General features: G+C 48.2%; 1 protein-coding gene across 10 annotated transcripts in view; it reads left to right on the forward strand.

Moving 5' to 3' along the window:
* PHF21A (PHD finger protein 21A) overlaps positions 1-26,066 on the forward strand; it is a 307,695-nt gene that overhangs the window by 93,868 nt on the left and 187,761 nt on the right. For 9 of the 10 annotated variants that reach the window (XM_063944300.1, XM_063944305.1, XM_063944301.1 and 6 more), the window contains exon 1: positions 1,156-1,283. In XM_063944300.1, coding sequence (XP_063800370.1) covers positions 1,230-1,283 — 54 coding nt within the window. In that variant the 5' untranslated portion in view covers positions 1,156-1,229. Of the gene's footprint in view, positions 1-1,153; positions 1,284-26,066 lie in introns of those variants that run through there. The other variant, XM_063944307.1, reaches the window with a different exon arrangement.

Genomic DNA, 26,066 nt, shown 5'->3' on the forward strand with positions numbered 1-26,066 from the left:
ACTCTGACAGATTGAATAATTGAGTTTGCTCTTTTCTGATTTGCTGCTTCAACGTGACCGGTAAAAGCGCTCATCAGTATAACATACGTGTGCGTGCTTCGTCTGTTCAACATGCACAGAACACAGACACTGTGAATGACTCAGAGTTTTGGGTCTGTGTATACATTTTTCTCTCTTTACATTAATGGCCAAGTGTCAATAGCTCCTGTCCTTACTATGGTATTAACTGAGGGGCTAAACTTTGTCTCTCCTGAGTGTTTACAGTCTGTTGAAGAATGTGGGCATTTAACTCCTTTTAAAGGTCTGCTAAATTTAAAAATACAAAAAGCTTCTTTATATAAAACCATTATGGTTCATGTTTCAGGAGTATACGGAGGACAGTAAGTTGCGGTCATAGAGGGAGAGTTTCCTATATCTGGCAGATTTCCTTATCGTAACTGCTTTGAAGGACATTGCAGTCGGCCTATGTATGTCAGCAACCTTTTACATGAAATCGCTGATTAACAGAAGATTATTTTTTCTTTGGCTGTGCAGTAGATGTTCCTACAATCTCGCACATCCCAGTAGGAAAACCAACGCCGGAATCCCGACACTATTCGGAATGCCGACACTGGCATTCCGAATAACGTCTCCAGCCCGGTGCCGGAATCCAGACAGCCAGGATCACAAACGCTCATTCCTCTGTCGGGATTCTAACTATAGGGATGCCGCGGTCGATATTCTGTCCACCGACATACCAGTTGTCAGCAAATCAATCCCAACCCATCTCAGTGTATGGGAAATTTTCCACACGTATTTTTTTAAATGTTCAGCAGCAGCTTTTTTGTACTTAGGATTTCGTCGTCTTTTAGTGGTATGTATCACGGCCAGTGAAAGAGGGTTAGAAAGTATGTATGTGAACTGCCATAACCTTTACTTTCCCCATGCCACTCTTACATTGCATTCTCAGGGGGTGGGCATTTGCTCTGGTCCTTGATGGCAAAACTTGGAGGGAGAGGACTTGGGAACTGATTTTTGACCAGGAGAGCTGCAGGTGACACTTGGTAGGCGGCCTTTAAGCCTTCTGTCCACCACTGAGATGCACACTTTGTATTAGTAACCAGTTGTCTGGCACAATGCATACAATTATACTGTAAACCTTTGTGTCCTGCAGGTTTCCTGTGAAGAGCAAGGTGTGTGAACCAGCTGCAGGATTTGGGGAGGCAAGAGAGGAAACTGGAGAAAGGAGGATGGAGCTTCAGACTCTACAGGAGGCCCTAAAAGTGGAAATTCAAATTCACCAGGTTAGAACTCTGACGAATTCATCCCCATTGATCCTTACAGGAAGACTGGGCCAAACAATTTTACATTAAATTTTTTTATTTTTTCCTTATGTTCAAGATTAACGCAATCACCCCTGTGATTCCGGGTCGACACAAAAAAGGTTGTCACACCTTAGGTCAACACCTGCAATACGTCAACTTGAAAAACGTCGACATGATTTTTTCTAATTTTTTTTTTTTTTTTTTTACTTTTTCATACTTTCCGATCCATGTGGACTACAATTGGGAACGGTAACCTGTGCCGAGCGCATCGGTAGTGGAGCGAGGCACCTTGCCCGAAGCATGGCGAGCGAAGCGAGGGGACACGGTGCACTTTTTGGGGTTCCCGGTCACTCTACGAAGTAAACAACACCAAAAAAATATATAAAAAACTCATGTTTTTCCATGTCTTTCTTGCTCATGTCGACCTTTTGTCCATGTCAACATATTTCAGGTGTTGACCTAAGGTGTGTCGACCAATTGGTGTCGACCTAAGGTGTGTCGACCTGGAGTCCCAGTCCCGTGTGATAGGAGACTGTTCACATTTTATCACAAACTGTATATTTATCACGTTCATGTAAGCACGGTGAGGGTGAAGAAGGAATCCGTGTATTCATTTGCAGTAGCAGATTCATTCATCTCTGTTGCTCTGTGCAAACGCCTCATCTTCGAGATGAAACAGCCACTCAGTCCAGCGTTTTGTTAAGTAACAACATATTTCTAGTTCTAACACTGATGAAAAAAAATAAGCACTTATACTTCCCATTGCCAGCAGTTGCAGCAGTGACCTCTAAAGGCTAAAAGTAGGTACTGCACTTCATCTTAGTAAATATACATCACCAGTACAACAGATGCCATCCAGTTAAGTAGTGAACTTAAGGGCCCCATACACTAGAATGATAATGCCCGATTTTAATCCGATTTCGGGCATTCGGGCCGATACGTCGGTTGAAATCGGCATTTTGGATGTGTTTCCGATCTGATCCGATGCGCGTTCCCGTGAGGGTCGGATCGGCTCCCCTAGATCGTTAGTGCTGCACTTGTGATATGTCGGCTCCCGCAGGCATGGCTGGGATCGCATAAGATATAGCGCATGCAAAATGTACCAAATCGTATGGAAGCTCCCGGGAGAGTTGAAGGGAAATCGCCTCCGACTCCAGCCTCAGACATATCGTTGTAGTGTATGGTGCCCATTAGATTTGAGGATCCAGTGCAAGGTCAGTGTGGATGACTCTACGGTTTGTAGGGGCTGGTGCATTTTAAAAATATACATTGTGTAAAAAAAAAAAAAAAATTCTATAGAAAAAAATGAGTTTATATATTTTACACAAACGATTTAAGAAATAAGATGCTGCCCTCCTTCACATCTGATGAGGAACAGCAGTATTGCATTGTGTTCCTGTAATACAGTTAATCAGAACTGACTAACATCTAATCTAGAAGGGGGGGGGGAGGTAATATAAAACAAATAAACCAATGGTTGAACCTTCTCAAGATGCAAAATAAAATTTGGTACATCTAGGTTAATCTGAGCTTAGTCACATTCAGGGAAGCGGCACATTGTATCTGATGGTCTGTATAATTTCTGGTTGTGTCTGTAGGAGTCATTGCATGCAGCGTGCTGACTGCAGCTTCCTGGAACACTCACTGTGTCCCATCCAGAGTGACTCTGAGCTTTTCCAGAATCGTCCTCATCACGTAATGCAGAGTGTGCCAGGCCTCAGTGTTGCCAACTTACTTTATACTGTGCAGTGGGTGCCAAACTGTTACTACTGTCACTTAAATGAGATATATATATATATATATATATATCTGGCTTGTGGCTTATAAAATGAAGTACGTTTAACCTGTCTCAAGCCTGCTGAGTGCCGCCTGTATACCTTTGTACCTGCATGGTGGAGTCACGGCTGATATCCTCAGCCGGCGGCGCGAGTCTCAGGTCCTGGTCTTTGGACGACGGATTGCAGGTTTTTGCCTCGGTTGCACTATATTCTATCATGTGGTAATCAGCCCACAGAGTGGATAATCAGGGTACGAGTCTCTATAATCTTTATGAGTTGCATAGACCTACCTGTGTGAAATTAAAATCAATTTATCTGCACTATGAGCGCATTCTCCTTCTGTTTCTAGAAAGAATATTCTCTGCTCAAAAAAATAAAGGGAACACTTAAACAACACAATGTAACTCCAAGTGGGAATTTATAGGCAATTAGCAAGACACCCCCAATAAAGGAGTTGTTCTGCAGGTGGTGACCACAGACCACTTCTCAGCTCCTATGCTTTCTGGCTGATGTTTTGGTCCTTTTTGAAAGCTGGCGGTGCTTTCACTCTAGTGGTAGCATGAGACAGAGTCTACAACCCACACAAGTGGCTCAGGTAGTGCAGCTCATCCAGGATGGCACATCAATGCGAACTGTGGCAAGAAGGTTTGCTGTGTCTGTCAGCATAGTATCCAGAGCATGGAGGCGCTACCAGGAGACAGGCCAGTACATCAGGAGACGTGGAGGAAGCCGTAGGAGGGCAACAACTGAGCAGCAGGACCGCTACCTCCGCCTTTGTACAAGGAGAAACAGGAGGAGCACTGCCAGAGCCCTGCAAAATGACCTCCAGCAAGCCACAAATGTGCACGTGTCTACTCAAACGATCAGAAACCAACTCCATGAGGGTGGTATGAGGGCCCGACGTCCACAGGTGGGGGTTGTGCTTACAGCCCAACACCGTGCAGGACGTTTGGCATTTACCAGAGAACACCAAGATTGGCAAATTCGCCACTGGCGCCCTGTGCTCTTCACAGATGAAAGCAGGTTCTCACTGAGCACATGTGACAGACGTGACAGAGTCTGGAGACACCAAGGAGAACGTTCTGCTGCCTGCAACATCCTCCAGCATGACCGGTTGGGCAGTGGGTCAGTAATGGTGTGGGGTGGCATTTCTTTGGGGGGCCGCACAGCCCTCCATGTGCTCGCCAGAGGTAGCCTGACTGCCATTAGGTACCGAGATGAGATCCTCAGATACCTTGTGAGACCATATGCTGGAGCGGTTGGCCCTGGGTTCCTCCTAATGCAAGACAATGCTAGACCTCATGTGGCTGGAGTGTCAGCAGTTCCTGCAAGACGAAGGCATTGATGCTATGGACTGGCCCGCCCGTTCCCCAGACCTGAATCCAATTGAGCACATCTGGGACATCATGTCTCGCTCCATCCACCAACAGACTGTCCAGGAGTTGGCAGATGCTTTAGTCCAGGTCTGGGAGGAGTTCCCTCAGGAGACCATCCGCCACCTCATCAGGAGCATGCCCAGATGTTGTAGGGAGGTCATACAGGCACGTGGAGCCACACACACTACTGAGCCTCATTTTGACTTGTTTTAAGGACATTACATGAAAGTTGGATCAGCCTGTAGTGTGTTTTTCCACTTTAATTTTGAGTGTGACTCCAAATCCAGACCTCCATGGGTTAATAAATTTGATTTCCATTGATAATTTTTGTGTGATTTTGTTGTCAGCACATTCAACTATGTAAAGAACAAAGGGGCAGATGTATTAACCTGGAGAAGGCATAAGGAAGTGATAAAGCAGTGATATGTGCAAGGTGATAAAGGAACCAGCCAATCAGCTCCAATATGTAAATTAACAGTTAGGATCTGATTGGCTGGTGCCTTTATCACCATGCACATACCACTGGTTTATCACTTCCTTATGCCTTCTCTAGGTTAATACATCTGCCCCAAAGTATTTAATAAGAATATTTCATTCATTCAGGTCTAGGATATGTTATTTTAGTGTTCCCTTTATTTTTTTGAGCAGTGTGTATGTATATAAATATATGTGTGTGTGTGTGTGTATGTATGTATGTATGTATATATATATATGTATGTGTGTGTATGTGTGTATATATATATATATATATATATATATTTATTTCTCTAACGTCCTAGAGGATGCTGGGGACTCCGTAAGGACCATGGGGATAGACGGGCTCCGCAGGAGACATGGGCACTTTAAGAAAGGCTTTGGATCTGGGTGTGCACTCTCACACACGGCAGTCACTGTAAGGGTGCAGGGCGCAGGGGGGGCGCCCTGGGCAGCAATATAAACCTAATTTCTGGCAAAAGAGATATATATATACAGCTAGGCACTGTATATATAAAGAGCCCCCGCCAGTTTTTATTATATTTAAGCGGGACAGAAGCCCGCCGCCGAGGGGGCGGGGCTTCTCCCTCAGCACTCACCAGCGCCATTTTCTCCACAGCACAGCTGAGAGGAAGCTCCCCGGACTCCCCCCTGCTTTTCCACGGTGAAAGGGGGTTTCAGAGAAGAGAGGGGGGGGGGCACATAATTGGCAGCAAATAATAGTATTACAGCGCTACTGGGTAAACACATTGTGTGTTTTTTCCTGGGGTATTAGCGCTGGGTGTGTGCTGGCATACTCTCTCTCTGTCTCTCCAAAGGGCCTTGTGGGGGAACTGTCTTCAGATAAGAGGATTTCCTGAGTGTGTGGTGTGTCGGTATGTGTGTGTCGACATGTCTGAGGTAAAAGGCTCTTCTAAGGAGGAGATGGAGCAAATATGTGTGTGTGTGGTGTCTCCGTCGACAACGCCGACACCTGACTGGATATGTGGAATTAAGTGCTGAGGAAAATTTATTGCACAAAAGATTAGAGAACAGACATGGAATCTACCCATGTCTGTCCCTATGTCGCAGGGACCTTTAGAGTCTCAAAATGCCCACTATCCAAAATAATAGACACTGATACCGACACGGAGTCTGACTCCAGTGTCGACTACGATGATGCGAAGTTACAGCCAAAACTGGCAGAAAAGTATTCAATATATGATTATTGTAATAAAAGATGTTTTGCATATCACTGATGACCCATCTGTCCCTGACACGAGGGTACACATGTTTAGGGGGAAGAAAGCTGAGAACATTTCCCCCCTCTCGTGAACCAAATGAATTGTGTGAAAAAGAGAGGGAATCTCCAGACAAGAAACTGCAGTTTCTCAAAAGAATTTTCATGGCGTATCCTTTCCCTGCTAGGGCCAGGATACGATGGGAATCCTCCCCTAGGGTGACAAGGCGTTGACACGTTTACCCAAAAAGGTAGCGCTGACTTACCAAGATACAGCTACCCTCAGGGATCCTGCAGATAGCATGCAGAAAAGTACTTTGAAGTCCATTTACACACATTCTGATACACTACTCAGACCGGAGATTGTGTCGGCATGGGTTTATAGCGCTGTAGCAGTGTGGACAGATACCTTATCAGCGGAGATTGAAACCCTAGATAAGGATACCATGTTATTGACCCTAGGATATATAAAAGATGCTGTCTTATATATAAGACATGCTCAAAGAGACATTGGTCTACTGGGTTCTAGAGTGAACGCTATGTCGATTTCTGCTAGACGTGTCCTGTGGAACATGCAATGGACAGGTGATGCCGACTAAAAGAGGCATATGGAGGTTTTACCTTACAAGGGTGAGGAATTGTGTGGAGAAGGGCTCTCGGACCCGGTCTCCACAGCTATAGCTGGTAAATCTGATCTTTTGCCTTATATTCCCACACAACCTAAGAAAGCACGACATTATCAAATGCAGTCCTTTCGGTTGCAGAAAAACAAGAAAGTACGAGGAGCGTCCTTTCTTACCAGAGATAAGGGCGCAGGGCACAGCTAGTTCCCAGGAACAGAAGTCCTCCCCGGCCTCTACTAAATCCACCGCATGACGCTGGGGCTCCGCTAAGGGAGTCCGCCCCAGTGGGAGCACGTATTCGACTCTTCAGCCACATCTGAGTTCACTCACAGGTGGATCCCTGGTCAATAGAAATTGTTTCTCAGGGTTACAAGCTGGAATTCGAAGAGGTGCCTCCTCGCCGGTTTTCCTTATCGGCCCTACCGGCTTCTCCCCCAGAAAGGGAGATAATATTAAATACAATTCACACATTGTATCTCCAACAGGTGGTGCTCAAGGTTCCCCTCCTTCAACAAGGAAGGGGATATTACTCAACCTTGGCTGTAGTCCCGAATCCGGAAGGTTCGGTCAGACCTATTTTAAAATTAAAATCTCTGAACCTATACTTTGAAAAGGTTCAAATTCAAGGTGGAATCGCTCAGAGCGATTATCGCCAGCCTGGAAGGGGGGGGATTTTATGGTGTATCTAGACATAAAGGCTGCATACCTTTTATGTTCCCATTTATCCACCCCATCAGGCGTACCTGAGAATTACGGTACAGTATTGTCATTACCAATTTCAGAGTAATTGGCGGAAATGATGGTGCTCCTACGCAAGCAAGGAGTCACAATTATCCCATACTTGGACGATCTCCTAATAAGGGCGAGATCAAAAGAGCAGTTGTTGAACAGCGTGTCACTTTCGTTGAAGGTGTCACTGCAACTCGGCTGGATTCTCAATATCCCGAAGTCACAGTTGGTTCCTATGACTCGTCTGCCCTTCTTGGGTATGATTCTGAATACGGACCAGAAATGGGTTTATCTTCCGATAGAGAAGGCCCAGGAACTAATGACTCTGGTAAAAAACATATTAAAGCCAAAACAGGTGTCAGTGCATCACTTCACTCGGGTCCTGGGAAAGATGGTGGCATCTTACGGGGCCATACCCTTCGGCAGGTTCTATGCGAGGACTTTCCAAAGGGATCTACGGGACAAGTGGTCCGGATCACATCTACAGATGCATCAGTTAATCACCCTGTCCTCTAGGGCCAGGGTGTCTCTCCTATGGTGGCTGCAGAGTGCTCACCTTCTGCAGGGTTGCAGGTTCGCCATCCAGAACTGGATTCTGGTAGCCACGGACGTGAGCCTCCGAGGTGGGGGAGCAGTCACACAGGGAAGAAACTTCCAAGGTCTTTTGGTCAAGTCAAAAAACTTGTATTCAAATCAACATCCTGGAGCTGAGGGCCATATACAACGCCCTTCGGCAAGCGGAAACATTGCATCGCGACCTACCGGTTCTGATCCAGGCAGACAACATCACCGCAGTGGCTCATGTAAACCGCCAAGGCGGCACAAAGAGCAGAGAGTAATTGGCAGAAGCCACCAGGATTCTCCGCTGGGCAGAAAATCATGTAAGCGCATTTTCCGCAGTTCATTCCGGGAGTGGACAACTGAGAAGAAAACTTCCTCAGAAAACACGACCTGCATCCAAGAGAGGACTTCTTTAGGAAGCTTTCGCACAGATTGCAAGTCAGTGGGAACTGCCACGGATAGACATGATGGCGTCCCGCCTCAACAAGAAGCTACAGAGGTATTTCACCAGGTCAAGAGACCCTCAGGCAGTAGCTGTAGATGCCCTAGTGACACCGTGGGTGTTCCAGTCGGTCTATGTATTTCCCCCTCTTCCTCTCATACCCAAGGTGTTGAGAATAGTAAGAAGAAGAGGAGTGAGAACAATCCTCATTGTTCCAGATTGGCCACGAAGGACTTGGTATCCGGGTCTGCAGGAAATGCTCACAGAAGATCCGTGAGCATTGCTGCAACAGGTCCTCTAAGACAGGACCTGTTGCAACAGGGGCCCTGTCTATTCCAAGACTTACCGCTGCTGCGTTGGACGGCATGGCGGTTGAACGCCGGATCCTAGCGGATAAGGGTATTCCGGATGAGGTCATTCCTACGCTAATAAAGGCTAGGAAGGACATGACATCTAAACATTGTCACCGTATATGGCGAAAATATGTTTCTTGGTGTGAGGCCAGGAATGCTCCTACGGAAGAATTCCATCTGGGCCGTTTCCTTCACTTCCTACAAACTGGAATGAATTTGGGCCTAAAATTAGGATCTATTAAGGTTCAGATTTCGGCCTTATCCATTTTCTTTCAAAAGGAATGGGCCTCTCTCCCAGAAGTACAGACTTTTGTGAAAGGAGTACTGCATATTCAGCCTCCTTTTGTACCTCCGGTGGCGCCTTTGTACCTTAACGTGGTGTTAAGTTTCCTTAAGTCACATTGGTTTGAACCACTTAAAACGGAGGAGTTGAAATATCTCACCTGGAAGGTGGTTATGTTGTTAGCCTTGGCTTCAGCTAGGCGAGTTTCGGAAGTAGCGGCTTTATCACCTAAAAGCCCCTATCTGGTTTTCCATATGGATAGAGCGGAATTGCGGACCCGTCCTCAATTCCTACCTAAAGTGGTCTCATCCTTTCATATGAACCAACCTATTGTCGTGCCTGTGGCTACGCGTGACTTGGAGGATTCCGAGTCCCTTGATTTGGTCAGGGCTTTGAAAATCTACGTGGCCAGAATGGCTAGAGTCAGGAAAACAGAAGCGCTGTTTGTCCTGTATGCTGCCAACAAGGTTGGCGCTCCTACTTCAAAGCAGACTATTGCTCGCTGGATTTGTAACACGATTCAGCAGGCGCATTCTACGGCAGGATTGCCGTTACCAAAATCGGTTAAGGCCCATTCCACTAGGAAGGTGGGCTCTTCTTGGGGGGCTGCCCGAGGGGTCTCGGCACTGCAGCTGTGCCGAGCTGCTACTTGGTCGGGGTCAAACACCTTTGCAAAGTTTTACAAGTTTGATACCCTGGCTGAGGAGGACCTCCTGTTTGCTCAATCGGTGCTGCAATCATCCGCACTCTCCCGCCCGTTTGGGAGCTTTGGTATAATCCCCATGGTCCTTACGGAGTCCCCAGCATCCTCTAGGACGTTAGAGAAAATAAGATTTTAAACCTACCGGTAAATCTTTTTCTCTAACGTCCTAGTGGATGCTGGGGACTCCGTAAGGACCATGGGGAAATAGACTGGGTCCGCAGGAGACATGGGCACTTTAAGAAAGAATTTAGATTCTGGTGTGCTCTGGCTCCTCCCTCTGTCCCTCCTCCAGACCTCAGTTTGAATCTGTGCCCGGACGAGCTGGGTGCTGTTCAGTGAGCTCTCCTGAGCTTGCTGTAAGAAAGTATTTTGTTAGGTTTTTTTATTTTCAGGGAGCTCTGCTGGCAACAAACTCCCTGCATCGTGGGACAGAGGGGAGAGAAGCAGCCCTACTTTCTGAAGCTAGGTCCTGCTTCTTAGGCTACTGGACACCATTAGCTCCAGAGGGATCGTACACAGGATCTCGCCCTCGTCGTCCGATCCCAGAGCCGCGCCGCCGTCCCCCTCGCAGAGCCGGAAGACAGAAGCCGGGTGAGTATGAGAAGCAAAGAAGACTTCGAAATCGGCGACAGAAGACTTCGTTCTTCACATGAGGTAACGCACAGCACTGCAGCTGTGCGCGATTGCTCCATACACACCTCACATACTCCGGTCACTGTAAGGGTGCAGGGCGCAGAGGGGGGCGCCCTGGGCAGCATATGGACCTCTGTTGGCAAAAGTAAACATATATACAGTTGGGCACTGTATATATGTATGAGCCCCCGCCAAAAAGATATGTATTTTAGCGGGACAGAAGCCCGCCGTCGAGGGGGCGGGGCTTCTCCCTCAGCACTCGCCAGCGCAATTTTTTCTCCACAGCTCCGCTGAGAAGAAGCTCCCCAGGCTCTCCCCTGCAGATCACGGTAGAAAAAGGGTAAAAAGAGAGGGGGGGCACATAATTAGGCGCTAAAAACACAAATACAGCAGCTACTGGGTTAACATTAAGTTACTTTGTTATTCCTGGGTTATATAGCGCTGGGGTGTGTGCTGGCATACTCTCTCTCTGTCTCACCAAAGGGCCTTGTGGGGGAACTGTCTTCAAAAAGGGCATTCCCTGAGTGTGTGGTGTCGGTACATTTGTGTCGACATGTCTGATGAGGAAGGCTATGTGGAAGCAGAGCGGGAGCAAATGAATGTGGTGTCTCCGCCGACGGCGCCGACACCTGATTGGATGGATATGTGGAAGGTTTTAAATGATAATGTTAATTCCTTACATAAAAGGTTAGAAAAAGCTGAAGCCTTAGGATAGTCAGGGTCCCAACCTGTGCCTGATCCTATGTCGCAGAATCCGACAGGGTCTCAGAAGCGCCCACTATCCCAAATTAATTACACGGATACCGACATGGATTCTGACTCCAGTGTCGATTACGATGATGCAAAGTTACAGCCAAAATTGGCTAAATCCATCCGTTATATGATTATAGCTATTAAGTATGTGTTGCACATCACAGAGGAAACCCCAGTCCCTGACAAGAGGGTTCATATGTATGGGGAAAAGAGGCAGGGGGTGACATTTCCCCCTTCACACGAGCTCAATGAGTTATGTGAAAAGGCTTGGGAATCTCCAGATAAAAAACTGCAGATTTCCAAAAGGATTCTTATGGCGTATCCTTTCCCGCCAACGGACAGGTTACGCTGGGAATCCTCCCCTAGGGTGGACAAAGCTTTGACACGCTTATCCAAGAAGGTAGCCCTGCCGTCCCAGCATACGGCTACCCTCAAAGATGCTGCGGATAGAAAACAGGAGGGTACCCTGAAGTCCATTTATACACATTCAGGTACCTTACTGAGGCCGGCAATCGCGTCGGCCTGGGTGTGTAGTGCTGTAGTAGCATGGACGGATACCTTATCTGAGGAACTTGATACCTTAGACAAGGATACTATACTAATGACCCTGGGGCATATTAAAGACGCTGTCCTTTATATGAGAGATGCTCAAATAGACATTAGCCTACTAGGTTCTAGAATAAATGATATGTCGATTTCTGCCAGAAGGGTCCTGTGGACTCGGCAATGGACAGGTGATGCCGACTCAAAAAGGCACATGGAGGTTTTACCTTACAAGGGTGAGGAATTGTTTGGGGAGGGTCTCTCGGACCTGGTCTCCACAGCTACGGCTGGAAAGTCAAATTTCTCTATCGTCCTAGTGGATGCTGGGGTTCCTGAAAGGACCATGGGGAATAGCGGCTCCGCAGGAGACAGGGCACAAAAAGTAAAGCTTTACGATCAGGTGGTGTGTACTGGCTCCTCCCCCTATGACCCTCCTCCAAGCCTCAGTTAGATTTTTGTGCCCGGCCGAGAAGGGTGCAATCTAGGTGGCTCTCCTAAAGAGCTGCTTAGAAAAGTTTAGCTTAGGTTTTTTATTTTACAGTGAGTCCTGCTGGCAACAGGATCACTGCAACGAGGGACTTAGGGGAGAAGAAGTGAACTCACCTGCGTGCAGGATGGATTGGCTTCTTGGCTACTGGACATCAGCTCCAGAGGGACGATCACAGGTACAGCCTGGATGGTCACCGGAGCCTTGCCGCCGGCCCCCTTGCAGATGCTGAAGTAAGAAGAGGTCCAGAATCGGCGGCAGAAGACTCCTCAGTCTTCTAAAGGTAGCGCACAGCACTGCAGCTGTGCGCCATTTTCCTCTCAGCACACTTCACACGGCAGTCACTGAGGGTGCAGGGCGCTGGGAGGGGGGCGCCCTGGGAGGCAAATGAAAACCTATTTTGGCTAAAAATACCTCACATATAGCCTCCGGAGGCTATATGGAGATATTTAACCCCTGCCAGAATCCGTTAAGAGCGGGAGACGAGGCCGCCGAAAAAGGGGCGGGGCCTATCTCCTCAGCACACAGCGCCATTTTCCCTCACAGAAAGGCTGGAGGGAAGGCTCCCAGGCTCTCCCCTGCACTGCACTACAGAAACAGGGTTAAAACAGAGAGGGGGGGCACTAATTTGGCGTTAGAAATATATAATAAAGATGCTATAAGGGAAAACACTTATATAAGGTTGTCCCTATATAATTATAGCGTTTTTGGTGTGTGCTGGCAAACTCTCCCTCTGTCTCTCCAAAGGGCTAGTGGGTCCTGTCCTCTATCAGAGCATTCCCTGTGTGTGTGCTGTGTGTCGGTACGTGTGTGTCGACATGTATGAGGATGATGTTGGTGAGGAGGCGGAGCAATTGCCTGTAATGGTGATGTCACTCTCTAGGGAGTCGACACCGGAATGGATGGCTTATTTAGGGAATTACGTGATAATGTCAACACGCTGCAAGGTCGGTTGACGACATGAGACGGCTGACAAACAATTAGTACCGGTCCAGACGTCTCAAAAACACCGTCAGGGGGTTTAAAACGCCCGTTTACTTTAGTCGGTCGACACAGACACAGACAGGGACACTGAATCCAGTGTCGACGGTGAATAAACAAACGTATTCCTTATTAGGGCCACACGTTAAAGGCAATGAAGGAGGTGTTACATATTTCTGATACTACAAGTACCACAAAAGAGGGTATTATGTGGGATGTGAAAAAACTACCGTAGTTTTTCCTGAATCAGATAAATTAAATAAAGTGTGTGATGATGCGTGGGTTCCCCCCGATAGAAAATTAGGGGCGGTATACCCTTTCCCGCCAGAAGTTAGGGCGCGTTGGGAAACACCCCTTAGGGTGGCTAAGGCGCTCACACGCTTATCAAAACAAGTGGCGGTACCGTCTATAGATAGGGCCGTCCTCAAGGACCAGCTGACAGGAGGCTGGAAAATATCATAAAAAGTATATACACACATACTGGTGTTATACTGCGATCGCCTCAGCCTGGATGTGCAAGCTGGGGTGGCTTGGTCGGATTCCCTGACTAAAAATATTGATACCCTTGACAGGGACAGTATTTTATTGACTATAGAGCATTTAAAGGATGCATTTCTATATATGCGAGATGCACAGAGGGATATTTGCACTCTGGCATCAAGAGTAAATGCGATGTCCATATCTGCCAGAAGATGTTATGGACACGACAGTGGTCAGGTGATGCAGATTCCAAACGGCACAAAGGTGTATTGCCGTATAAAGGAAGAGGAGTTATTTGGGGTCGGTCCATCGGACCTGGTGGCCACGGCAACTGCTGGAAAATCCACCGTTTTTACCCTAAGTCACATCTCTGCAGAAAAAGACACCGTCTTTTCAGCCTCAGTCCTTTCGTCCCTATAAGATCATATCTGCCCAGGGATAGAGGAAAGGGAAGAAGACTGCAGCAGGCAGCCCATTCCCAGGAACAGAAGCGTTCCACCGCTTCTGACAAGTTCTCAGCATGGCGCTGAGACCGTACAGGACCCCTGGATCCTACAAGTAGTATCCCAGGGGTACAGATTGGAATGTCGAGACGTTTCCCCTTCGCAGGCTCCTGAAGTCTGCTTTACCAAGGTCTCCCTCCGACAAGGAGGCAGTATGGGAAAAAATTCACAAGCTGTATTCCCAGCAGGTGATAATTAAATTACCTCTCCTACTACAAGAAAAGGGGTATTATTCCACACTATATTGTGGTACTGAAGCCAGAAGGCTAGGTGAGACTTATTCTAAAAAAAATTTTGAACACTTACAAAGGTTCAAATCAAGATGGAGTCACTCAGAGCAGTGATAACGAACCAGGAAGAAGGGGACTATATAGTGTCCCGGGACATCAGGGATGCTTACTTCTATGTCCCAAAGTTGCCCTTCTCACTAAGGGTACCTCAGGTTCGTGGTGCAGAACTGTCACTATCAGTTTCAGACGCTGCCGTTTGGATTGTCCACGGCACCCCGGGTCTTTACCAAGGTAATGGCCGAAATGATGATTCTTCTTCGAAGAAAAGGCGTATTAATTATCCCTTACTTGGACGATCTCCTGATAAGGGCATAGTCCAGGGAACAGTTGGAGGTCGGAGTAGCACTATCTCGGATACTGCTACAACAGCACGGGTGGATTCTAAATATTCCAAAATCGCAGCTGATCCCGACGACACGTCTGCTGTGCCTAGGGATGATTCTGGACACAGTCCAGAAAAAGGTGTTTCTCCCGGAAGAGAAAGCCAGGGAGTTATCCGAGCTAGTCAGGAACCTCCTAAAAACAGTGCATCATTGCACAAGGGTCCTGGTAAAAATGGTGGCTTCCTACGAAGCAATTCCATTCGGCAGATTTCACGCAAGAACTTTTCAGTGGGATCTGCTGGACAAATGGTCCGGATCGCATCTTCAGATGCATCAGCGGATAACCCTATATCCAAGGACAAGGGTGTCTCTCCTGTGGTGGTTATAGAGTGCTCATCTTCTAGAGGGCCGCAGATTCGGCATTCAGGATTGGATGCTGGTGACCACGGAGCCCAGCCCGAGAGGCTGGGGAGCAGTCACACAAGGAAAAAATTTCCAGGGAGTGTGATCAAGTCTGGAGACTTTTCTCCACATAAATATACTGGAGCTAAGGGTAAATTTATAATGCTCTAAGCTTAGCAAGACCTCTGCTTCAAGGTCAGCCGGTATTGATCCAGTGGGAAAAACATCACGGCAGTCGCCCACGTAAACAGACAGGGCGACACAAGAAGCAGGAGGGCAATGGCAAAAACTGCAAGGACTTTTCGCTGGGCGGAAAATCATGTGATAGCACTGTCAGCAGTGTTTCATCCCGGGAATGGAAACTGGGAAGCAGACTTCCTCAGCAGGCACGACCTCCACCCGGGAGAGTGGAAACTTCATCGGGAAGTTTTTTCCACATGATTGTAAACCGTTGGGAAATACCAAAGGTGGACATGATGGCGTCCCGTCTGAACAAAAAACGGGACAGGTATTGCGCCAGGTCAAGAGACCCTCAGGCAATAGCTGTGGACGTTCTGGTAACACCGTGGGTGTACCAGTCGGTGTATGTGTTCCCTCCTCTGCTTCTCATACCTAAGGTGCTGAGAATTATAAGACGTAGAGGAGTAAGAACTATACTCATGGCTCCGGATTGGCCAAGAAGGACTTGGTACCCAGAACTTCAAGAGATGCTTACAGAGGTCTTATGGCCTCTGCTGCTAAGAAGGGATTTGCTTCAGCAAGTACCATGTCTGTTCCAAGACTTACCGCAGCTGCGTTTGTCGGCATGGCGGTGGAACGCCGGATCCTAAGGGAAAAAGGCATTCCGGAAGAGGTCATTCCTACCCTGGTCAAAGCCAGAAAGGAGGTGACCGCACAACATTATCACCACATGTGGCGAAAATATGTTGCGTGGTGTGAGGCCAGGATGGCCCCACAAAGAAATTTCAACTCGGTCGTTTCCTGCATTTCCTGCAAACAGGAGTGTCTATGGGCCGCAAATTGGGGTCCATTAAGGTTCAAATTTCGGCCCTGTCGATTTTCTTCCAGAAAGAATTGGCTTCAGTTCCTGAAGTCCAGAAGTTTGTCAAGGGAGTATTGCATATACAACCCCCTTTTGTGCCTCCAGTGGCACTGTGGGATCTCAACGTAGTTCTGGGATTCCTCAAATCACATTGGTTTAAAACCAGTCAAATCTGTGGATTTGAAGCATCTCACATGAAAAGTGACCATGCTCTTGGCCCTGGCCTGGACCAGGCGAGTGTCAAATTGGTGGTTTTTTCTCAAAGAAGCCCATATCTGTTTGTCCATTCGGACAGGGCAGAGCTGCGGACTCGTCCCCAGTTCTCTCCCTAAGGTGGTGTCAGTGTTTCACCTGAACCAGCTTATTGTGGTGCCTTGCACCTACTAGGGACTTGGAGGACTCCAAGTTGCTAGATGTTGTCAGGGCCCTGAAAATATGTTCCAGGACGGCTGGAGTCAGGAAAACTGACTTGCTGTTATCCTGTATGCACCCAACAAACTGGGTGCTCTTGCTTCTAAGCAGACTATTGCTAGTTGGATGTGTAATACAATTCAGCTTGCACATTCTGTGGCAGGCCTGCCACAGCCAAAATATGTAAATGCCCATTCCACAAGGAAGGTGGGCTCATCTTGGGCGGCTGCCCGAGGGGTCTCGGCTTTACAACTTTGCCGAGCGGTTATTTAGTCAGGGGCAAACACGTTTGTAAAATCCTACAAATTTGATACCCTGGCTAAGGAGGACCTGGAGTTCTCTCATTCGGTGCTGCAGAGTCATCCGCACTCTCCCGCCCGTTTGGGAGCTTTGGTATTATCCCCATGGTCCTTTCAGGAACCCCAGCATCCACTAGGACGATAGAGAAAATAAGAATTTACTTACCGATAATTCTATTTCTCGGAGTCCGTAGTGGATGCTGGGCGCCCATCCCAAGTGCGGATTGTCTGCAATACTTGTACATAGTTACAAAAATCGGGTTATTATTGTTGTGAGCCATCTTTTCAGAGGCTCCGCTGTTATCATACTGTTAACTGGGTTCAGATCACAGGTTGTACAGTGTGATTGGTGTGGCTGGTATGAGTCTTACCCGGGATTCAAAATCCTTCCTTATTGTGTACGCTCGTCCGGGCACAGTACCTAACTGAGGCTTGGAGGAGGGTCATAGGGGGAGGAGCCAGTACACACCACGTGATCGTAAAGCTTTACTTTTTGTGCCCTGTCTCCTGTGAGCCGCTATTCCCCATGGTCCTTTCAGGAACCCCAGCATCCACTACGGACTCCGAGAAATAGAATTATCGGTAAGTAAATTCTTATTTTTTTGCCATATGTTTCCTCACAGCCTAAGAAAGCACCGTATTACCAAATGCAGTCCTTTCGATCACAGAAAAACAAGAGAGTCCGAGGTGCGTCCTTTCTTGCCAGGGGCAGGGGCAGAGGAAAGAAGCTGCACAACACAGCTAGTTCCCAGGAACAGAAGTCCTACCCGGCTTCCACTAAATCCACCGCATGACGCTGGGGCTCCACAGGCGGAGCTAGGCCCGGTGGGGGCGCGTCTCCGAAATTGCAGCCACAAGTGGGTTCACTCCCAGTTGGATCCCTGGGCAATAGATATTGTGTCTCAGGGATACAAGCTGGAATTCGAGGAGATGCCCCCTCACCGATACCTCAAATCGGCCCTGCCAGGTTCCCCCCACGAGAGGGAAATAGTGTTAACTGCAATTCACAAATTGTATCTTCTACAGGTGGTGGTCAAGGTTCCCCTCCTTCAACAAGGGAAGGGTTATTATTCGACCATGTTTGTAGTACCGAAACCGGACTGTTCTGTCAGCCCCATATTGAATTTAAAATCCCTGAACATGTACCTGAAAAGGTTCCGGTTCAAGATGGAATCGCGGAGAACGGTCATTGCAAGCCTGGAAGGGGGGGATTTTATGGTGTCTCTGGACATAAAGGATGCATACCTTTTTATGTCCCCATTTATCCACCTCATCAGGCGTACCTCAGATTTGTGGTACAGGATTGTCATTACCAATTTCAGACGTTGCCGTTTGGTCTCTCCACGGCTCTGAGAATATTTACCATGGTAATGGCTGAAATGATGGTGCTCCTGCTAAAGCAGGGGGTCACAATTATCCCGTACTTGGACGATCTCCTCATAAAAGCGAGGTCAAGAGAGCAGTTGCTGATCAGCGTAGCACGTTCTCTGGAAGTGTTACAGCAACACGGCTGGATTCTAAATATTCCAAAATCGCAGTTGGTTCCTACGACTCATCTGCCTTTCCTGGGCATGATTCTGGATACAGACCAGAAAAGGGTTTATCTGCCGATAGAGAAAGCTCAGGAACTCATGACACTGGTCAGGGGCCTATTAAAACCAAAACAGGTGTCAGTGCATCACTGCACTCGAGTCCTGGGAAAGATGGTGGCATCATACGAGGCCATTCCCTTCGGCAGGTTCCATGCGAGGACCTTTCAATGGGACTTACTGGACAAATGGTCCGGATCACATCTTCAGATGCATCGGTTAATCACCCTATCCCCCAGGGCTAGGGTGTCTCTCCTGTGGTGGCTGCGTAGTGCTCACCTTCTCGAGGGCCGCAGATTCGGCATTCAGGACTGGGTCCTGGTGACCACGGATGCAAGCCTCCGAGGGTGGGGAGCAGTCACACAGGGAAGAAATTTCCAAGGTCTGTGGTCAAGTCAGGAGACTTGCCTTCACATCAACGTCCTGGAACTAAGGGCCATATAAAACGCCCTACGTCAAGCAGAGACCCTGCTTCGCGGTCAACCGGTTCTGATTCAGTCAGACAACATCACCGCTGTGGCTCATGTAAACCGACAAGGCGGCACAAGGAGCAGGGTGGCGATGGTGGAAGCCACCAGAATTCTTCGCTGGGCGGAGAATCACGTCAGTGCACTGTCAGCAGTGTTCATCCCGGGAGTGGACAACTGGGAAGCAGACTTCCTCAGCAGGCACGACCTCCACCCGGGGGAGTGGGGACTTCATCAAGAAGTCTTCGCACAGATTGCAAGTTGGTGGGAACTGCCACAGGTGGACATGATGGCATCCCGCCTCAATAAAAAACTACAGAGGTATTGCGCCAGGTCAAGAGACCCTCAGGCGATAGCTGTAGACGCTTTGGTGACACCGTGGGTGTTCCAGTCGGTCTATGTATTCCCTCCTCTTCCTCTCATACCCAAGGTGTTGAGAATCATAAGAAAAAGAGGAGTGAGAACAATACTCATTGTTCCGGATTGGCCAAGAAGGACTTGGTATCCAGATCTGCAAGAAATGCTCACGGATGACCCGTGGCCTCTTCCTCTAAGACGGGACTTGTTGCAACAAGGGCCTTGTCTGTTCCAAGACTTACCGCGGCTGCGTTTGACGGTATGGCGGTTGAACGCCGGATCCTAGCGAAAAAAGGCATTCCGGATGAGGTCATTCCTACGCTGATAAAGGCTAGGAAGGACGTGACAGCTCAACATTATCACCGTATATGGCGAAAATCTGTTGCTTGGTGTGAGGCCAGGAATGCCCCTACGGAGGAATTCCAGCTGGGCCGTTTCCTTCACTTCCTACAGTCAGGAGTGACTTTGGGCCTAAAATTGGGTTCCATTAAGGTCCAGATTTCGGCCCTATCCATTTTCTTTCAGAAAGAGCTTGCTTCTCTACCTGAAGTTCAGACGTTTGTGAAGGGAGTGCTGCATATTCAGCCCCCTTTTGTGCCCCCAGTGGCACCTTGGGATCTTAACGTGGTGTTGAGTTTCCTGAAATCCCACTGGTTTGAACCACTCAAAACGGTGGAATTGAAATATCTCACGTGGAAGGTGGTCATGCTACTGGCCTTGGCTTCGGCTAGGCGTGTGTCAGAATTGGCGGCTTTGTCACATAAAAGCCCCTATCTGGTTTTCCATGTGGATAGAGCAGAGTTACGGACCCGGCCACAATTCCTGCCAAAAGTGGTTTCATCTTTTCATATAAACTAACCTATTGTGGTGCCTGTGGCTACTACGGACTTGGAGGATTCTGAGTTGCTTGATGTGGTCAGGGCTTTGAAGGTTTATGTAGCCAGAACGGCTAGGGTCAGGAAAACAGAATCTTTGTTTCTCTAACGTCCTAAGTGGATGCTGGGGACTCCGTAAGGACCATGGGGAATAGCGGCTCCGCAGGAGACTGGGCACATCTAAAGAAAGCTTTAGGACTAACTGGTGTGCACTGGCTCCTCCCCCTATGACCCTCCTCCAAGCCTCAGTTAGATTTCTGTGCCCGACGAGAAGGGTGCACACTAGGGGCTCTCCTGAGCTTCTTAGTGAAAGTTTTAGTTTAGGTTTGTTATTTTCAGTGAGACCTGCTGGCAACAGGCTCACTGCATCGAGGGACTAAGGGGAGAAGAAGCGAACTCACCTGCGTGCAGAGTGGATTGGGCTTCTTGGCTACTGGACATTAGCTCCAGAGGGACGATCACAGGCCCAGCCTGGATGGGTCCCGGAGCCGCGCCGCCGGCCCCCTTACAGAGCCAGAAGAGCGAAGAGGTCCGGAAAAATCGGCGGCAGAAGACGTTCCTGTCTTCAATAAGGTAGCGCACAGCTCTGCAGCTGTGCGCCATTGCTCTCAGCACACTTCATACTCCGGTCACTGAGGGTGCAGGGCGCTGGGGGGGGCGCCCTGAGACGCAATAAAACATGATAAAAATACCTTACATGGCAAAAAATACATCACATATAGCTCCTGGGCTATATGGATGCATTTAACCCCTGCCAGAATATACAGAAAAACGGGAGATAAGGCCGCCGAAAAGGGGGCGGAGCCTATCTCCTCAGCACACTGGCGCCATTTTCCCTCACAGCTCAGTTGGAGGGAAGCTCCCTGGCTCTTCCCTGCAGTCACTACACTACAGAAAGGGTTAAAAAAAGAGAGGGGGGCACTAATTAGGCGCAGTATTAAAACATACAGCAGCTATAAGGGGAAAAACACTTATATAAGGTTATCCCTGTATGTATATATATATATATATAGCGCTCTGGTGTGTGCTGGCATACTCTCCCTCTGTCTCCCCAGAACGGCTAGGGTCAGGAAAACAGAATCTTTGTTTATCCTGTATGCTTCCAACAAGCTTGGTGCTCCTGCTTCAAAGCAGACTATTGCTTGCTGGATCTGTAACACGATTCAGCAGGCTCATTCTGCGGCTGGATTGCCGCTGCCAAAATCAGTTAAGGCCCATTCCACTAGGAAGGTGGGCTCTTCTTGGGCGGCTGCCCGAGGGGTCTCGGCATTACAGCTGTGCCGAGCGGCTACTTGGTTAGGTTCAAACACTTTTGCAAAGTTCTACAAGTTTGATACCCTGGCTGAGGAGGACCTTGTGTTTGCTCATTCGGTGCTGCAGAGTCATCCGCATTCTCCCGCCCGTTTGGGAGCTTTGGTATAATCCCCAATGGTCCTTACGGAGTCCCCAGCATACACTAGGACGTTAGAGAAAATAAGATTTTACTTACCGGTAAATCTATTTCTCGTAGTCCGTAGTGGATGCTGGGCGCCCGTCCCAATTGCGGACTTCTTCTGCAATACTTGTATATAGTTATTCTGCAATAAGGGCTATGTTATTGTTGCATCAGGGTTGAACTGATGCTCTGTTGTTGTTCATACTGTTGACTGGGTAAGTTTATCACAAGTTATACGGTGTGATTGGTGTGGCTGGTATGAATCTTGCCCTGGATTTCCAAAATCCTTTCCTTGTACTGTCAGCTCTTCCGGGCACAGTTTCTCTAACTGAGGTCTGGAGGAGGGACATAGAGGGAGGAGCCAGAGCACACCAGAATCTAAATTCTTTCTTAAAGTGCCCATGTCTCCTGCGCAGCCCGTCTATTCCCCATGGTCCTTACGGAGTCCCCAGCATCCACTGCGGACTACGAGAAATAGATTTACCGGTAAGTAAAATCTTATTTTCTCGTAGTCCGTAGAGGATGCTGGGCGCCCGTCCCAAGTGCGGACTACTTCTGCAAGACTTGTATATAGTTATTGCTTACATAAGGGTTATGTTATAGTTTCATCGGTTTTGGACCGATGCGATGTTGTTTTTTCATACTGTTAACTAGATAGTATATCACAAGTTATACGGTGTGATTGGTGTGGCTGGTATGAATCTTGCCTTTGGATTAACAAAAATCCTTTCCTCGTACTGTCAGTCTCCTCTGGGCACAGTTTCTCTAACTGAGGTCTGGAGGAGGGGCATAGAGGGAGGAGCCAGTGCACACCCAGATCCAAAGTCTTTCTTAAAGTGCCCATGTCTCCTGCGGAGCCCGTCTATCCCCATGGTCCTTACGGAGTCCCCAGCATCCTCTACGGACTACGAGAAAAAGATTTACCGGAATAGCGGCTCCGCAGGAGACAGGGCACAAAAAGTAAAGCTTTACGATCAGGTGGTGTGTACTGGCTCCTCCCCCTATGACCCTCCTCCAAGCCTCAGTTAGGTACTATGCCCGGACGAGCGTACACAATAAGGAAGGATTTTGAATCCCGGGTAAGACTCATACCAGCCACACCAATCACACTGTACAACCTGTGATCTGAACCCAGTTAACAGTATGATAACAGCGGAGCCTCTGAAAAGATGGCTCACAACAATAATAACCCGATTTTTGTAACTATGTACAAGTATTGCAGACAATCCGCACTTGGGATGGGCGCCCAGCATCCACTACGGACTCCGAGAAATAGAATTATCGGTAAGTAAATTCTTATTTTCTCTATCGTCCTAGTGGATGCTGGGGTTCCTGAAAGGACCATGGGGAATAGCGGCTCCGCAGGAGACAGGGCACAAAAAGTAAAGCTTTAGGATCAGGTGGTGTGCACTGGCTCCTCCCCCTATGACCCTCCTCCAAGCCTCAGTTAGATTTTTGTGCCCGGCCGAGAAGGGTGCAATCTAGGTGGCTCTCCTAAAGAGCTGCTTAGAAAAGTTTAGCTTAGTTTTTTTATTTTACAGTGAGTCCTGCTGGCAACAGGATCACTGCAACGAGGGACTTAGGGGAGAAGAAGTGAACTCACCTGCGTGCAGGATGGATTGGCTTCTTGGCTACTGGACATTAGCTCCAGAGGGACGATCACAGGTACAGCCTGGATGGTCACCGGAGCCTTGCCGCCGGCCCCCTTGCAGATGCTGAAGTAAGAAGAGGTCCAGAATCGGCGGCAGAAGACTCCTCAGTCTTCTAAAGGTAGCGCACAGCACTGCAGCTGTGCGCCATTTTCCTCTCAGCACACTTCACACGGCAGTCACTGAGGGTGCAGGGCGCTGGGAGGGGGGCGCCCTGGGAGGCAAATGAAAACCTATTTTGGCTAAAAATACCTCACATATAGCCTCCGGAGGCTATATGGAGATATTTAACCCCTGCCAGAATCCGTTAAGAGCGGGAGACGAGGCCGCCGAAAAAGGGGCGGGGCCTATCTCCTCAGCACACAGCGCCATTTTCCCTCACAGAAAGGCTGGAGGGAAGGCTCCCAGGCTCTCCCCTGCACTGCACTACAGAAACAGGGTTAAAACAGAGAGGGGGGGCACTAATTTGGCGTTAGAAATATATAATAAAGATGCTATAAGGGAAAACACTTATATAAGGTTGTCCCTATATAATTATAGCGTTTTTGGTGTGTGCTGGCAAACTCTCCCTCTGTCTCTCCAAAGGGCTAGTGGGTCCTGTCCTCTATCAGAGCATTCCCTGTGTGTGTGCTGTGTGTCGGTACGTGTGTGTCGACATGTATGAGGATGATGTTGGTGAGGAGGCGGAGCAATTGCCTGTAATGGTGATGTCACTCTCTAGGGAGTCGACACCGGAATGGATGGCTTATTTAGGGAATTACGTGATAATGTCAACACGCTGCAAGGTCGGTTGACGACATGAGACGGCTGACAAACAATTAGTACCGGTCCAGACGTCTCAAAAACACCGTCAGGGGGTTTAAAACGCCCGTTTACTTTAGTCGGTCGACACAGACACAGACAGGGACACTGAATCCAGTGTCGACGGTGAATAAACAAACGTATTCCTTATTAGGGCCACACGTTAAAGGCAATGAAGGAGGTGTTACATATTTCTGATACTACAAGTACCACAAAAGAGGGTATTATGTGGGATGTGAAAAAACTACCGTAGTTTTTCCTGAATCAGATAAATTAAATAAAGTGTGTGATGATGCGTGGGTTCCCCCCGATAGAAAATTAGGGGCGGTATACCCTTTCCCGCCAGAAGTTAGGGCGCGTTGGGAAACACCCCTTAGGGTGGCTAAGGCGCTCACACGCTTATCAAAACAAGTGGCGGTACCGTCTATAGATAGGGCCGTCCTCAAGGACCAGCTGACAGGAGGCTGGAAAATATCATAAAAAGTATATACACACATACTGGTGTTATACTGCGATCGCCTCAGCCTGGATGTGCAAGCTGGGGTGGCTTGGTCGGATTCCCTGACTAAAAATATTGATACCCTTGACAGGGACAGTATTTTATTGACTATAGAGCATTTAAAGGATGCATTTCTATATATGCGAGATGCACAGAGGGATATTTGCACTCTGGCATCAAGAGTAAATGCGATGTCCATATCTGCCAGAAGATGTTATGGACACGACAGTGGTCAGGTGATGCAGATTCCAAACGGCACAAAGGTGTATTGCCGTATAAAGGAAGAGGAGTTATTTGGGGTCGGTCCATCGGACCTGGTGGCCACGGCAACTGCTGGAAAATCCACCGTTTTTACCCTAAGTCACATCTCTGCAGAAAAAGACACCGTCTTTTCAGCCTCAGTCCTTTCGTCCCTATAAGATCATATCTGCCCAGGGATAGAGGAAAGGGAAGAAGACTGCAGCAGGCAGCCCATTCCCAGGAACAGAAGCGTTCCACCGCTTCTGACAAGTTCTCAGCATGGCGCTGAGACCGTACAGGACCCCTGGATCCTACAAGTAGTATCCCAGGGGTACAGATTGGAATGTCGAGACGTTTCCCCTTCGCAGGCTCCTGAAGTCTGCTTTACCAAGGTCTCCTCCGACAAGGAGGCAGTATGGGAAAAAATTCACAAGCTGTATTCCCAGCAGGTGATAATTAAATTACCTCTCCTACTACAAGAAAAGGGGTATTATTCCACACTATATTGTGGTACTGAAGCCAGAAGGCTAGGTGAGACTTATTCTAAAAAAAATTTTGAACACTTACAAAGGTTCAAATCAAGATGGAGTCACTCAGAGCAGTGATAACGAACCAGGAAGAAGGGGACTATATAGTGTCCCGGGACATCAGGGATGCTTACTTCTATGTCCCAAAGTTGCCCTTCTCACTAAGGGTACCTCAGGTTCGTGGTGCAGAACTGTCACTATCAGTTTCAGACGCTGCCGTTTGGATTGTCCACGGCACCCCGGGTCTTTACCAAGGTAATGGCCGAAATGATGATTCTTCTTCGAAGAAAAGGCGTATTAATTATCCCTTACTTGGACGATCTCCTGATAAGGGCATAGTCCAGGGAACAGTTGGAGGTCGGAGTAGCACTATCTCGGATACTGCTACAACAGCACGGGTGGATTCTAAATATTCCAAAATCGCAGCTGATCCCGACGACACGTCTGCTGTGCCTAGGGATGATTCTGGACACAGTCCAGAAAAAGGTGTTTCTCCCGGAAGAGAAAGCCAGGGAGTTATCCGAGCTAGTCAGGAACCTCCTAAAAACAGTGCATCATTGCACAAGGGTCCTGGTAAAAATGGTGGCTTCCTACGAAGCAATTCCATTCGGCAGATTTCACGCAAGAACTTTTCA

This window comes from Pseudophryne corroboree, chromosome 11 (genome assembly GCF_028390025.1).
Source record: "Pseudophryne corroboree isolate aPseCor3 chromosome 11, aPseCor3.hap2, whole genome shotgun sequence".
NCBI classification, from domain to species: domain Eukaryota; kingdom Metazoa; phylum Chordata; class Amphibia; order Anura; family Myobatrachidae; genus Pseudophryne; species Pseudophryne corroboree.